The sequence below is a fragment of the Panthera pardus genome, unplaced genomic scaffold (genome assembly GCF_024362965.1).
Source record: "Panthera pardus isolate Hobbes unplaced genomic scaffold, ASM2436296v1 HiC_scaffold_12, whole genome shotgun sequence".
NCBI classification, from domain to species: Eukaryota; Metazoa; Chordata; class Mammalia; order Carnivora; family Felidae; genus Panthera; species Panthera pardus.
This window is the reverse complement of record NW_026526677.1, coordinates 113,723,154-113,737,836: the sequence shown is the minus strand read 5'-3', so window position 1 is coordinate 113,737,836 and position 14,683 is coordinate 113,723,154. Positions and strand designations below refer to the sequence as shown.

At 47.9% G+C, this 14,683-nt stretch overlaps 1 protein-coding gene across 1 annotated transcript; it reads right to left on the bottom strand.

The window, feature by feature from the left end:
- On the bottom strand, positions 1-12,906 carry MMP8 (matrix metallopeptidase 8). The gene is made up of 10 exons (XM_019433692.2): positions 12,682-12,906; positions 10,511-10,755; positions 9,798-9,946; positions 9,585-9,710; positions 6,888-7,049; positions 4,304-4,421; positions 3,430-3,563; positions 2,701-2,854; positions 1,721-1,824; positions 1-1,566 (listed from the first exon to the last, which is right to left on the bottom strand). The coding sequence occupies exons 1-10, from the start codon at positions 12,814-12,816 to the stop codon at positions 1,463-1,465; spliced, it is 1,431 nt and encodes a 476-aa protein (XP_019289237.2). The 5' UTR covers positions 12,817-12,906; the 3' UTR covers positions 1-1,462.
- Positions 12,907-14,683: the final 1,777 nt, after the last annotated feature.

Genomic DNA, 14,683 nt, shown 5'->3' with positions numbered 1-14,683 from the left:
GTCATTTAATATATTTATTTTAAATGCATTTAATAATTTTTGAACCAGAATAAGATACCAAATTCTACTAATTATCTGCGGGATTTAAAAACTAGCAGAATAAGAAAATAGAATGTGCTGGTAATAAATATAGTTTACAATGCACTCATTTAACGTGTGATAATCTGCATTACGTTCTAACAACTGCCGATATGGTGTTATAATGATCTTGATGTCTTGGTTGGCCAGTATGGTCCCTGAAGTCCTACAGTTCTTGGTGGGAAAGAACCATTATCAAATGTATGCATCCAAGCTCAGTTTAATTTAGTGAGCTTCACAGTATTTTGTGCCCAGCACTGTTGTGTTGGTGCGGTAAATCCCACTTACTGGTAGCAGGTGCCCCCCAGAGTATCCCTGGAAAAAAAAGAAATGGGGAAGAAGAAATCCAACTACTAGCCCTTTTGCTTGGAATCTAAAAGGACAGAGCAGGGAGGAGGCGGAGGAGGAAGTGGTACTGCCCTTCTTGCTCCTTTCCGGGGGAAGGTGACAATAATCAACTTTGTCATTTTGTGTTGACTCATTTTCTCAAGTGCAGATGTTCTGTCCTGGCTGCTGGACGGACTAGGGCTGCCAGAAGGAAGCATCACAAACTTGGTTGCTTAAAAAACAGTTTATTCTATCACAGTTCTGGAAGCTACGAGTCTAAAATTGAGGTGTTAGGAGGATAAAATTCTTTTCTCTGAAGGCTCTGAGAAGGATCCTTCCTTGCCTCTTGCTGGCCTGTGATGGGTGCTGGCCGTTGTTGGCATGTAGATGCATCATTCCAGGCCCTGTATTACCTTCACGTGACCGTCCCCCTCAGTGTGTGCGGGGACCCTCTTCTTCCGGGACCCCCCTGCTCCAGGATAACTTCATTTTAACTAACTGCATCTCCAAAGACTCTAGTTTCAAACAGGGTACATTCATAGGCACCTAGGACTAGGACTTCAATATCTCTTTCTTGGAGGGACACAATTCAACCCACCACATGGGTCAACAGGATTTTTTTCCAAGACTGGAAAATAGCACCACGTTTTCAGTAAAGGCAAGAGGTTCTGTTTACGTTGTTCATGAGCTCTATGTCTCACTGGAACCCAGTGCTGAACGGTACATAGCAGATATAATTAAGACATGTTTAAGGAGCCTCAGGTATACACGAGCATTCTAGAAGTCAGATAAGTAACAACATAGTGAGCAATGAGGTGACCAGGAAGGCTTCATCTCTTCTCCTGAGCTGGAATAGGTGAGAACTAAATCAGCCCTGTAGACGCTGGACTACTCCAAATGCATTTTCATGGAAGACAGGCCCAGTGAGGACAGTGACAGCAGACATTACTTATGGGTGAGAAAAGTATAAATAGGACACAGTAAAATGAATTTGCAAACTAGACTTTCCTTCCATTCGCAGGAAACTGATGCAGACACGTGTGACTTTGCTTCAGCATTATCTGCAGTTAAGCCATCTATTGCTTCTTTGAACCCTAGTAATCCTGTGAGCGCTAAGATCAAACGCATAATATGCGGGTCCGACGAAGAAGAGGAAGACGTCTGCCCAAAAAGCAAAAAAAGAGCAAGGGTTGAATTAGCTTGTAGAAGGTCTTAGACATTTTCAATTAAAATTGTTCCGATACAACATTGAAACGTAAACGTGCTATTTTACGACTGTAAACAAATTTATTATCAGGGTTTTTTTTCTACTTACGATTCTGCTGGAAAACTGCATCCACTCTACTTTCTATTCCTGGAAAGATGCTTGCTATGTTTTTGGGATAACCCGTTTGCATGGATTCTCTTTGGTTATCGTATCTGATGAAACAAAAATGTCCCATGTATCAATATAGTATGTAATGATAACAGTTTTATTTAAAGTACAGATACTTTACAAAGTGCCTTCACCCATGTTTTCTCATTCAGTCTTTGTTATGTCTTATTTCCTGGGCCTAAGAATGGTTAACTTTTTTCTACCTAAGGGCACATTCCTATTTAGAAAATAGGTGGGTCGCATTAATTCTAAAACAGGGTTTTGATTGCTAGCACAATGTTATTTTCTTTTTTACTTATTTTTATTTTTTTAATGTTTGTTTATTTTCAAGAGAGAGAGACAGACAGAGTGTGACTGGGGGAAGGGCTAGAGAGAGGGAGACACAGAATCTGAAGCAGGCTCCAGGCTCTGAGCTGTGAGCACAGCACCCGACGTGGGGCTCGAACTCAGAAACTGTGAGATCACGACCTGATTTTCAACAAGAAAAGCTTGTATTCCCTGTGGATTTACTTAATTGGTGCATAACCAGCCTTCCTCCCTTCCCTCCTCCTCCCTTCCCCCCAGTAGTGAGGTGATAAGTCCAATGTGGACAGCACATTTTTCAGGCCACAGCATTTTCTTGAGTGTGTTAGAATTAACTCATAACAGAATTAGCCTTTTTCTTTGCATCCCTTCCTGGAACCATATTAAGGTTTGCTCTGTTCCCTGACATAGAATCCTCAATACCATTGTGAAGCTTTTTGACTTTATAAAAATGACATTTTCAAAGGCCATGGCAACACTGATGATTTTATGAAAATAAAATGCCTATGAAAGATCACCTGGGTTTTTTTTTAAATCCTCAGATCGCTGGTTGTTAGTGGTTGTAGACAAGGTAAATACAGATTTCAACCTCTAACCAAAAAAATAGTTTACCTTACCTCCATAACTGGTTGTTTACAAAGAAGAAGATCTCTCCCCTGTAGTAAACAGCGGCATCAATTGCGCGGACACTGCTTGGGAAGCCGTAGTTTGAGATGTCCTTGGGATAACCTGGCTCAATGTCATAGCCACTCAGAGCCCAGTACTGGCTGCCTGCCAATGATTCAGGTTTTATGTTAGATAGGGTTCTTCGATTCCTCTAAAATCGATACCACCTCTTGGTGTAAAATCATCATAGAAACAGCAAGGGAACAATAGTCTTTAACGGACAAAGGTGGTCAAGTTCATTGGGCTGTAATAGCCTCAGTGGTTCCCCAGCACCTACAAAATTTCCAGCATCTCAGCCTGACATTCAGGGCCTCACAGCTGGGTCTTTCCTACGTCCCGACACTCCTATGCAGAGACTGTATTAGAGCCTTGGGGACTCTGAGAACATTATACTGGGGATGGGGCTGACAGAGCACTCAGGGGGTCTAGTAAGGTTTCCTCAGTTTGTAGATGGGGAAACTGAGGCCTGAGGAGGGAACAGCTGCTCAAGTGCACACAGTGGTTATCGGCAGGAACTGGACCCAACCCGGGTCTCCTGACACAAGTCTGGCCAGCATAACCTGCTGTCATCGGCTCACCTCCTCTCAGCTGGGGTGGGGGTGGGGGTGGGGGGGAGCTGCAGAGAAGCCTTCCCTTCCCTGCAGGGACAACCTAAATAAGATGAAACCCTAGGCAGTTACCTTTAAATAGGAAAACTAGGTCCTTGTCCAAGTCCTCGTACGCGGCCTGGATGCCGTCTGGCAGGGCCGGCCAGAACAGAGAGATGAAGTTGAGCTCCACCTCTGGCATCTGGGGGTGCCTTCTCCAGAAGAACCTGGCAGAGCACAAAGGACAGGACCGCATGCGGTGGCCCGAGTAGGCAGCTTCTCTGGGTCCTGCACCAGTGCAGCCCCTACCCGGTCCCCGAGAGGGTGGGACGGTTCCCAGCACGGTGACCAGCACAGGGTCGGGGCTTTACAGGATGTCATTCATGTGGGGGGGGGGGGCGCTTCAGTGTTTAGGGGAGGTCACAGGCATGACTTTATCTGATTACATTTTGTCCTGTCCCCTCCTCACACCCTGGCAAGTCTCATTGTATTAGTCTCGTTGTCCCTACAGAAATGACTGAGAATATCTAGAGTATTCCAGCAAAAGTGGTACAAGTAGGCCCAGCCTGTGGTTATGCAATCACAAAGCAGCCAATGGAAAATTGAAAAATTCAACCAGGGAGATGATTTGCCCTCAGCTTATGAAGGGATAGCTCCCACTTACTGGCCTGAATTTGGGTGGGTGGGACTGGGTGAGGTTTTGTGTCTAGTAAACCCATGTGTGGAGCCCATGTCTGTGATACTACCACCAACACATGAATGTTTATGCCTGTTGGAGGGTTTCTTTTTTTAAAAATTTTCCTGGATGTTTCGAGTGATCCAGAAAACACAGTCCTTTCCAATAAGGGGCATGTGCACAGAATTCAAAGGAAAAGCTGAGTAATGTGCAAAGTGGGACTTGATTAGAAGCCAGTTCTAAGTTATGCCAGGAAAGTAAGTCAAAGGAAGAAGCAGTTTAATGGCATACCTGTCTTTAAAGAATAAGATTTCTCCACGGAGTGTGGCAATGGCATCAAATGTCAGTCTGGGGTCACAGGCTGTGGGTGTGCTTGGTCCGGTTGGTTGGACAGGGTTGCTTGAAGGTCCTTAAAAAAGGAGGAGGAGGAGGAGGAGGAGGAGGAGGAGGAGGAGGAGGAGGAGGAGGAGGAGATGGAGGAGGAGATGGAGGAGGAGATGGAGGAGGAGATGGAGGAGGAGGAGAAGGAGAAGAAGAAGAAGAAGAAAAAGAAGAAGAAAAAGAAAAAGAAGAAGAAGAAAAAGAAGAAGAAGCAGAAGCAGCAGGAGGAGAAGGAGAAGGAGGAGAAGGAGGAGAAGGAGAAGGAGAAGAAGAAGAAAAAGAAGAAGAAGAAAAAGAAGAAGAAGAAGGAGGAGGAGGAGGAGGAGGAGGAGAAGGAGAAGAAGGAGAAGGAGAAGAAGGAGAAGGAGCAGAAGGAGAAGGAGAAGGAGAAGAAGAAGAAGCAGAAGCAGCAGGAGGAGGAGAAGAAGAAGAAGCAGCAGCAGGAGGAGGAGGAGGGGAAGGAGAAGAAGAAGAAGCAGCAGGGGAAGAAGAAGAAGAAGAAGAAGAAGAAGAAGAAGAAGAAGAAGAAGAAGAAGAAGAAGAAGAAGAAGGAGGAGGAGAAGGAGAAGAAGAGAAGAAGAAGAAGAAGAAGAAGAAGAAGAAGAAGAAGAAGAAGAAGAAGAAGAAGAAACAGGAGGAGGAGGAGGAGGAGGAGGAGGAGGAGAAGGAGGAGAAGGAGGAGAAGGAGAAGGAGAAGAAGAAGAAAAAGAAGAAGAAGAAAAAGAAGAAGAAGGAGGAGGAGGAGGAGGAGGAGAAGGAGAAGAAGCAGAAGGAGAAGGAGAAGAAGAAGAAGCAGAAGCAGAAGCAGCAGCAGCAGGAGGAGGAGAAGAAGAAGAAGCAGCAGCAGCAGGAGGAGGAGGAGGAGGGGAAGGAGAAGAAGAAGAAGAAGCAGCAGCAGCAGGAGGAGGAGGAGGGGAAGAAGAAGAAGAAGAAGAAGAAGAAGAAGAAGAAGAAGAAGAAGAAGAAGAAGAAGAAGAAGAGGGAGGAGGAGGGGGAGGAGGAGGGGGAGGAGGAGGGGGAGGAGAAGGAGAAGAAGAGAAGAAGAAGAAGAAGAAGAAGAAGAAGAAGAAGAAGAAGAAGAAGAAGAAACAGGAGGAGGAGGAGGAGGAGGAGGAGGAGGAGGAGGAGAAGAAGGAGGAGGAGGAGAAGGAGGAGAAGGAGGAGGAGGAGGAGAAGGAGGAGAAGGAGGAGAAGGAGGAGAAGGAGGAGAAGGAGGAGAAGGAGGAGGAGGAGGAGGAGGAGGAGGAGGAGGAGGAGAAGGAGAAGCAGCTTTTTAAAGCCCAATCCAGTGTGACTGTTGGAGTACCCCATTGCTTCTCAGAAGGGGAAGGGTTTCCGCATGAAGAGAAACCCTACCAGACTATCTCACAAGGCAATGAAGGGAATGTACATTCGGCCCTCTTAAAGTTATTATCATTATTTTAAACAACCATGGTGATTTTTAGAGAGAAAGGTCCAGGTCAAGTTGTGAAGTAAGACAATTTGAATTCTATGTCTCCCCCTCCCCGCCCTCCACTTTAAAATCCGAATCCCATCCTTTCCCCCTTCTTGGTTCTTTCCACATTTTTGTCACCCAGGATCCATTTCTTGCTTCCCCGCCAAACCCACCTTCAGGAAGGGAACTGGTATTGGTCCTTGAACCTGTAGCATAAACCTAAGTCATATTTTAGCAGTATTTTTTTCCTATGGGTATTTGTGTTTTCATGTGTTTTTTCATTGTAGAATGAAGGGCTATGCTAGTAGCTGAGAGAATTTAAAACACTGATGGGAAAAGGAAGGAGGTGTTTTTTGGGGAAAGGAGTTGGGGAGGATAGAGCAGGTCTCGTCCTTCTGGAAAATTCTATCATCATGAGAAGGTTCCCGAGCTGGGGTTCCTGGTGTGCCTGGTTCTGTGCTGCTGTCCCCAACTCCGCTCCACACTGGTTTACAGACCCTCCTACCTTCTCATGGGTTTCTCGTTCTTACAGCCTCTAGAGACCAGGAAGGCAGCAGGAGGAGACGTGTAAGATCTGGGCTTGTCTGTGTCCCTCCCTGAGAGCATCAGCCATGTCCTTAAAAGATGTTTCTTTCTCTGCATCCTCCACTGCTATTCCCATTCTGTTCTCCACAGACAACACTTTTATTATGGGCAATATGTATCTGCTTGCTGGCATGTTTCTTGAAATGCCTTCTTTGCCTATATGCACTTTAATGTATGTGGAATCATATACTGTGTAATATAAACACTGTGTGATATGCATCATTCTGTTTTTTTTTTTCCACGAAGCACAAAGTTTTGAAGACCCATATCTGTTGTTGCCACACGCACTTCTAATTCAGTGGTGTCCCTTCCTGGCGTTAGTCTATGGCGCACATCCGCCAAATTTGACCAGTACCTTCTTCCCGACAGACCCCAGGAGCCCTCCAACTTCCACCACCACAGACAAGACCGGGAAGAACATCCTTGATGTGCCACACCTCGCCGTGTACCACAGTGTTCTTCCGATAACCTTACCATAGATGGCCTGAATGCCGTTGATGTCATCTTGAGGGAGGGTGTAGGTGCTGGGTTCACGGGCAGCATAGATGGGATACATCAAGGCAACCGGGTCAGTGGAGTGAGAGAGCCCCAAGGAATGGCCAAATTCATGGGCAGCAACAAGAAACAAATTATAATCTGCAATGCAAGCACATGTGGTGAATGGCTCCAAGTGGATCCAAGGGTGGAGGAAATTCTGATCTCAAGGAATGCAGCTTCCAAGCCAAAAGCTCCTGGAGAAAGAGCACTGCCCAAGCCTTCTTTTGCATTTTCCCTGCAGGCTTCTGAAGAAATGGAGATTGGAATCAGTCAAGGTAGGAGTTACACGTTCAGATTAAGTGAGCTTTGCATCAAACCTTAGGGCCAAGAAAAGCTGCCTTTATTCTGATTCTGGTACTCCATGAGTGTGGACCTGAGGCTGGGAGACCATGGTGGCAGGGCCACCATGGTCTCTTGATGCTCAGCAGCCCTCTCCAGCCTCCCAAGCCCTCAGCTTCAGTAGAGTCTCAGCGGGCACCAGCTCTTCCCAGATTCTGAATTCTCGAAGCAGCTTCAAGGATTCCCCTCCAGAAACAGACAAACACTGCTCCTTCCCCCATCTCTAACTTCCAGGAGCACAGTGCCTTTGCCAGTTGGGAACCCAAAATTCCAAGGTTCACGCTCCTGGCAATTAGCACCCAAGTTCCTTGGCCAAGTCCAAGACCTCCTCACTTGCCCAGCAGACACATGAGGATTTGACTCGTGATGTGAATCTCTCAGTCTGGCCATCTCACAGACAGGCTGAGCATTTTGTTACACACCTATCTCTTATACATTAGTAACTAGGGTTGTAGAGTACTTTCCATATGCTAGGAAGTATAATACTATTTAGTCCTCACAACATTTGTATGAAGTATTGTTAGAAATGTTTTTATAGTAAAGGAACTGAATCCCACAGATTTCAGGTATCTCCTTACGGGTCTTGCAATAATAAGTGGTAGAGCTGTGGTCAAATCCAGGTACAAGGGCAAGCCCCATTCTCCAACTACAACGTTCAACTTCCTATTGACAATTAGCCTACACTAATTCTACCCATGCTCCGAGACATTTTTGTCTTGACCATCACGTCCTTGTATTTTTGCAATCATGAATGCATCTCCAAAAACATCTCTGAGTGTTGGGCCTTGAATGGCAAACAGATGTGGGGGATTTGTCATGATGCACAGTCTAGAAGGAGAGATGAATGCCAACAACTTGGATAGCACCAAACAGTGAGGAGAGCAGCTAGAGAAAGAGACACGAAGACTGTTGGGATTCTGAGGAGAATGTCCTCATTTCCAGCTGCAAGACAACAGAGGGGTGGCATGTGACATAGCACAGAAAGAGACTTTGAAAGGGGGGGCTTGGGGCACAATGTGAGCAAATGTAGGGAGGTTGGAAAGCAGGTACTGTCATGTGGGAACGGTGAATGCACAAGGTGGCTGCAGCATGCGACACAGGAAGACAGCCATGAAAGATGAGGGTGTAAAACTACTGAGAGCTTCAATGCCAAGGAAAGGTATTTGGATATTATTTGTTGCAGAAAATGTAAACACTGCAAGGTTAAGTAGGAGAGTAATGTAATCCAAGATAGGCTTTCCAAATATAAATTTTGCTGCCGTGCTAGGAAAAATTAGAGGGAGCAGAGACTTGAGGTAAAGAGCCCAGGTGGGAACCTGTGTCATTTAGTTCAGCTAAGAGGGAATGACCATGTGGACCGGTAAGGAGGGCTCTAGGAATTCTAAGTAGCAGAGAGTGTTATCTGTCTTAGGGTATAGGCAGCTCCTAGCACAGGGACTTGGGTAGAATAAGTTCTTTGAGAACTTGGTGGGAGAAACTTGGTTCTTTGAGAAAATGGTGGGAAGAACAGGTCCCAAGCAAGGATAAAAGGTTCCTTTCCTACTTTCTAGAATGTGTTCTGTGGCGTACTGTTACTTGTGGCCTTGTGAAGTACCACATGGTCCAGATACACCTGTCCTTATTCTCAATCCTTCCCTTCAGGTGATCTGACTCTTATCATGAGTCTTCTCCCGAAAGGTTTGGTTTGTCCCCAGGAACACACCACTGAAAAAGAGCTCCACAAAGATGACATAACTTGACAAGAAAGATGGCGGCTCATTTCCAAGTGGGATAGGTTTCTAAATGAACCCAACTGTTTCTGGATTTCCAAAAATAGGGGCCTTTTCCAAACATCATTAAATTTCAGAATATGAAAAAAAAGATACACCCTAAAGCAGTAGTCAGCAAACTTTTTCTGTAAAGGTTTAGATAGTAAATATTTTAGGCTTTGTGATTTCTGTGAGTACTTCTGTAGGAGGTACTCAACTCTGCTGTTGTGCCATGGAAACAGCCATAGATGGTACATAAACAAGGGGGCCTTGTTTCAATAAAACTTTATACAAACAGGACTGGCTGGATTTACCCGTCGTCTGTAGCCTTTTGATTTCTATCCTAGGAAACAAGGTCAGTACTTAGCCTTAGGCTTTTCAAAAACCTAAACTGACCTAATATGAGGTAGGGAAATTTTAAAAAGGTCCATTTGTGTGGGTTTGAAATGTTAAAACCCCTTGGATGTGTGTATGTATCTACGTGGTGCTGCTAACATGACAAAGTTCACTCAGAAGCTGCATGTGGACATGCCCTTGGTTAACTTACTTTCAAAATTTGTGGTCCATGTTTCTTGTTCATCGAAGTGAGCGTCTCCCCCAATACCTGGGCCTGGCTGGAAGGCATGAGCGAGGATTCCATTGGGTCCATCAAATGGAGAATTGTCACCATGATCTGAAATAGAACAACCCGTATCAGGTCCCTGCCGAGTCTCAGGTTAGCTCGTGAAAGTAAAACTGAGCTCGAGGGCGGAGGGCCTACCTCCTTCGTAAAAAGCGATATTGATGTCCGCTTTTCCCTGCGAGATCTTGGTGAAGGTCAAGGATGATGCGTTAGCCCATATTTGAAAGGCTGTGCTAATGGCAGTTTCCACCTTTTCCTGGGACAACTGCGTGGTGTACTTCAGGATCCTTCAAAATGAGCACAAGGGGTGTCACCACACTGAGCTCATCCACCTGGGGGTCAGTGACATGATGCGCTGCCCCTGGACAGGGTCTAATGAGGGCTCGGGGCTGCGGACAAGTCCCTCCGTATCTTCAAACTCGGTGTCTTTGTTCCTAAGAGGAGGATCGTAACACAGCTCCCCTCTCAGAGGGCTGTTGGGGGATTCAATACATGTAGGGCCTTTCACTCGGGACTCGGCAGATCGTGGTATTTGACGGAGATCGTTCTCATCGGGATACGCGGGGAGTAATGACTAAGCCTTTGTCGGGGCCTGAAGGGGGTTCACAGAGGGACAGTCTGATGTGGCCATCGTCCCTTAGACTTGGAGGAGGAGCACGAAAACTCCAGGCTTTGGGGTGAGGAGAGCCTGTGGGGCCTTTGCTCTTTCCCCCCTGGCCTCACTCACTAGACTCTGGTCTCCCCGGGGTGGGGACACGGGGTCCCGTGGGTCCCGTGTCCTGGGGCAGCGCCTGGCGTGTCACACACGCTCGCGAACACCCCTAACGCGTCCCGAAGCTCGGGAAACTCACCTGTAGGTCAGGTTCGTATGTTTCCACCTGGGGTTTCCCGGGGTCACCATGAAGTCCCCGTTGTCAGGCACCCCGCAGCGCGGCTTCTGCATCATCTCCAGCGTTTCCTCATCTGGCTTCCCCGTCTCGTTCAAGCCAAAGAATCGCTGCATCTCTCTGAGCTTGTCCACAACCACACTAGTGCCGTTGCTCCGTCCGGACCGGTATTCGCCCCGCGGCAGCTGGTAGAACCTCTCCAGGTAACTCTGGGCCGAGACACACATGTGAGGGGACTCGCTCAGTCACCACCGTCAGTGCTCCGGGCTTCCCGGCGTCCTTCCTAAGTCACTCCCAACCGTCTAACAAGCTGGTAGTCACGGGAGCAAACACAGAGTCGCAGCCCGGCGTTGAGAGAACGCTGTCCCTTGGTCAGCACGGCCCCTCCATTCGGAGCTCCCGGGAATGTTTATACATAAAAACAGGTATGGGGCGCCTGGGTGGCTCAGTCGGTTGAGCGGCCGACTTCGGCTCAGGTCACGATCTCGCGGTCTGTGAGTTCCAGCCCCCCGTCAGGCTCTGTGCTGACAGCTCAGAGCCTGGAGCCTGTTTCCGATTCTGTGTCTCCCTCTCTCTCTGATCCTCCCCCGTTCATGCTCTGTCTCTCTCTGTCTCAAAAATAAATAAACGTTAAAAAAAAAAAATAAAAACCATAAAAACAGGTATTCTGTAAGGGTTGAGGTCCAAGGCCGCATGCAAGATGCTCGTATGCAGTCAGGAGACTGGCTAGGCCTTCCTGATTTCTTGAAGTGTTTTAAGTTCATTTATTTTGACAAAAGGAGGGAGGGGTGTAGAGAGAGGGGGAGAGAATCCCAACGAGACGCTGCTGACACTGTGAGCGCAGAGTGGGATGTGGGGCTCCACCTAACGAACCGCGAGATCGTGACCTGAGCTGAAATTGGACGTTTACTGACCGAGCCGCTCAGGTGCCCCCGCATTTGTTGATGTTTTAAGGTATCAGTTGCATCAATGCAGTCTCTCTTACGTATCTTTTTGCTCCTCTAGAGAAGGTTTAGTCCCTGTCGCTAAGAAAGGCAAGTGCGTGCGTGGAGGGAAATTGCCGAGACGCCCATTCAAGTCCCAGACCTTCTGGATGCTTCACAAGTGAGAACAGACAGTTTCACGAGAGCTCCGGATAGGTTTGGGACAACGGCACCATCATCGGCATTAGCCTCTTATCCACCGCAGATCCTCTGGAAGGGGCCAGGGGCACATGACAGAGCACAGAAATGGGGAAGGGGGGATTCACAGAGGCTGGGGTTCGAATACTAGCTCTGCCTTAGATTAACTGAGTTTTGGGGTGCATCACAGAAGTCATTCAAGACTCACTTGAGTGTCCACAGTGGGAACAATAATCCCCCCTTGTAGGGCTGCAGTGAGGTTGACATGAGATAGTGTTGGAGAAACGCTTAGCGGGGTGTCTTGTGTGGAGTAAGCACTCCGTGAGCTCTAGCTATTAGCCTGGGGCTTAGTATTCTCACTGCAAGATATATTCAAGAACAAAGCAAAGGGAAAAAGCAAAAGAAAGAATGCTTTTCTACAACTGCAACGCTAAGAAAACTGCACGTGACAAATCGGTGACAGCGTTCCTGGTGCTTCTTCAAAATGTGGTCTGACTCTTGTACTGTGGGATGAGGGGAAAAGCTATGGGTTTGGCTTTGATGGTGCCCGGAATAGTTCGTAGACAGCCTCAGAATCTGGAGTAGAAAGTCTCACTGCACTACGCCTTGCTTTCTAGTTCCTTCTGATTTCCTGTCCTCATGCTCTCTAGTCCCCCTGAGATTTTTGGCTGCGAAGACAAGTCCGTACAGACAACACCGGACATGGAGTCACTGGGCTGCATATAAGCGAACGGGGGAATCTTAGGTTTGCGAGAAAGAAAATCATTTAGTCTTGCAATTAAAACCGTTCCTGCTCAACGGCTCCCCAGCCGGAGGGAGCCCAACAGCAATATTTTTCCTGGGTTCGAAGAGCCCCGCCTGGGGCCCTCCAAACCCCTGACACGAGACGTTTAAGCTCAAACAAAGCAACTGCACAATTCCATTCCGGCTGATTTAACTAGAAAGAAGAAACAACCCACACGATTTCCTAATAAGCAGCACGTCAACCACGCGCCTGCCGGATTGTCAACTTACCTGAACGACTTGCGTGGTCTCCTCTTCCGGGGATTCCCAACGTACCGGAAAGGCCCCGGAGAGGTGCAGGAGGAATGAGAGCAGAGGCAGAAGCATCGTCAGACTGAACATGGCCTTTCCCATAAGCACCGCCATCCTGGCCTTGCTCTGGCCCTTGGGGCAGGGTCCTCCCCTCCTGGGTACCCTCCAGTTCAGCGGATCGGATGTCCCTCACGGTCCTCTTCTGGTCTCTTATAAAAGCTGTGTTTTGAACAATTGCCCCATCAGCAACATGAAGCAACACGGGTTAATGATGCTCGGAGACTTGTGCAAGGCCACAACGTGATGTGGGACTCCACGGCGGGCTGGCGGTGTCCTGCAACAGAAAAACAATTGCAACTTGCTCTTCTCTGTTCTTGGGGTTTTTTGGTCAGAGATTTACTCTTGCCAAGCTGTCTGGTCTAGGGGAAGGAAGGGAAGCTTGATCCTGAAGTTCGAGAACAGCAGTTACCTGTGGGTTTCCATTTCCTAGGTGTGGCAGATGCTGGGGCCGGGTTAATTTATGCAGGGGTGTTGTTGGATTCATGGTAGTTATCTTGGGGCCGGGGATCCCAGAGACTCTCTGGAGGTGAGGAGAGCGTGGCTGGGCGTGTGGTCAGCAAGCAGGGCCCGTGTGGGGTCCTGGAGCAGCTTCTGGGAGATGGGGGTTGGGCGTCAGTGTATTAGAGAAACCCCAGGCTGCAAGCTGGATTTTCCATGGGAAGGACAAAGAAAGCAATAGCGATGATGATAAGCGTACACAAGTGTGTTGAGTACGTACGACGTCCCACACGTACCTGCTGTACATCTGTTGTGTCCGGCCATCCTCGCACGGCCTCGGGATGCTGTCATGTCCTGCATTTTGCAGAGGAGATCAGATCCGGAGAAGAGAACTTGTACGTCATGCGCTGAGTGAGGGGGGTGGGAAGTGGCTCGGACTCAATCCAAGCGATGGGTCCTGAGACTCCGAGCGGGCAGGCACTCCAGCAGCCACACCTGGGAGCCCGGCTGCCCCACGATGAGCACCCGGTCCAGGCCTGCGACAAACTGGGGGACCCTGGCTTGTGTTCACCGAGGAGGACGAGACGGTGTGTGTGCGTGTGCCCCCGGGGAAAAGACGTGGGGAGAGGATTTTCAGCCCCTGTGGCTGCAAATGGGCTGCACTGGTTTTGAGGGGCCCCTGGGCAGGTTTTAAATCATGTCACCTGGTCACAGTTATTCTGATGTACATGTAGATCATGTCACTAGACAGTCTTTGCGTGTGTTCATTTACATATATTTACATATATCCTGCAAGGACAGGTGTGTGGTGTATAAATGTGTTTGTCAACATGACCAATGTTTATGACATAGGACATGTGTTGATATGGAAATAGGCCTTTGTTTGGGATGCTATATAGTACTTAGTTCGGGTCCCTCTAGAAGTTTTTCATGAGCTTTGGAAAAATCCAAAGAAATCCGTCTCAGGTTAGAACATATCTGGGCAGCAGATTAAGGCTCCTGGTGTAGATTCCTGCATTCACCCAAATGTTTCCTGTGACCCAGCATATGCCAGGTGCTGTGACGGGTACTCGATTATGGGACAGAAGGTCAGAGGGGTTGGAATGAAATGCTATGGGAGTCTGGAGGACAAAGCAATGGTGGGGGAAGGTGGAATCAAGGAAGGCTTCATGGACGAGGTCGAGCTAGAACTGGACCTTGAAGGGCAAACACGAGGCAAACGTGCACAGTTGCAGAAGCCCAGGCCCTGAATGCGTGTGCAACCTCCTCGGGTTTTTCAAGCCGTTCTAAGGTCGTGATCATGTCAACCGTCCCAGGCGCACAACTTAATCAGGATGTGGCTTCCCCCAGTTTATTTTTTTTTAAAGTATTTTTTTAACGTTTATTTTTGAGATGGGGGGGACAGCATGAACGGGGGAGGGTCAGAAAGAGAGGGAGACACAGAATCTGAAACAGGCTCCAGGCTCTGAGCTGTCAGCACAGA

Coding starts and splice junctions, on each gene's coding strand:
- MMP8 (XM_019433692.2), bottom strand. CDS start 12,816: ATGGCGGTGCTTATGGGAAAGGCCATGTTCAGTCTGACGATGCTTCTG. Junction 7,050..9,584: donor ATGGACCACAAATTTTGAAA/GTAAGTTAACCA, acceptor CTTGCATTGCAG/ATTATAATTTGTTTCTTGTT. Junction 3,564..4,303: donor ATCTTATTCTTTAAAGACAG/GTATGCCATTAA, acceptor GTGCTCTGCCAG/GTTCTTCTGGAGAAGGCACC.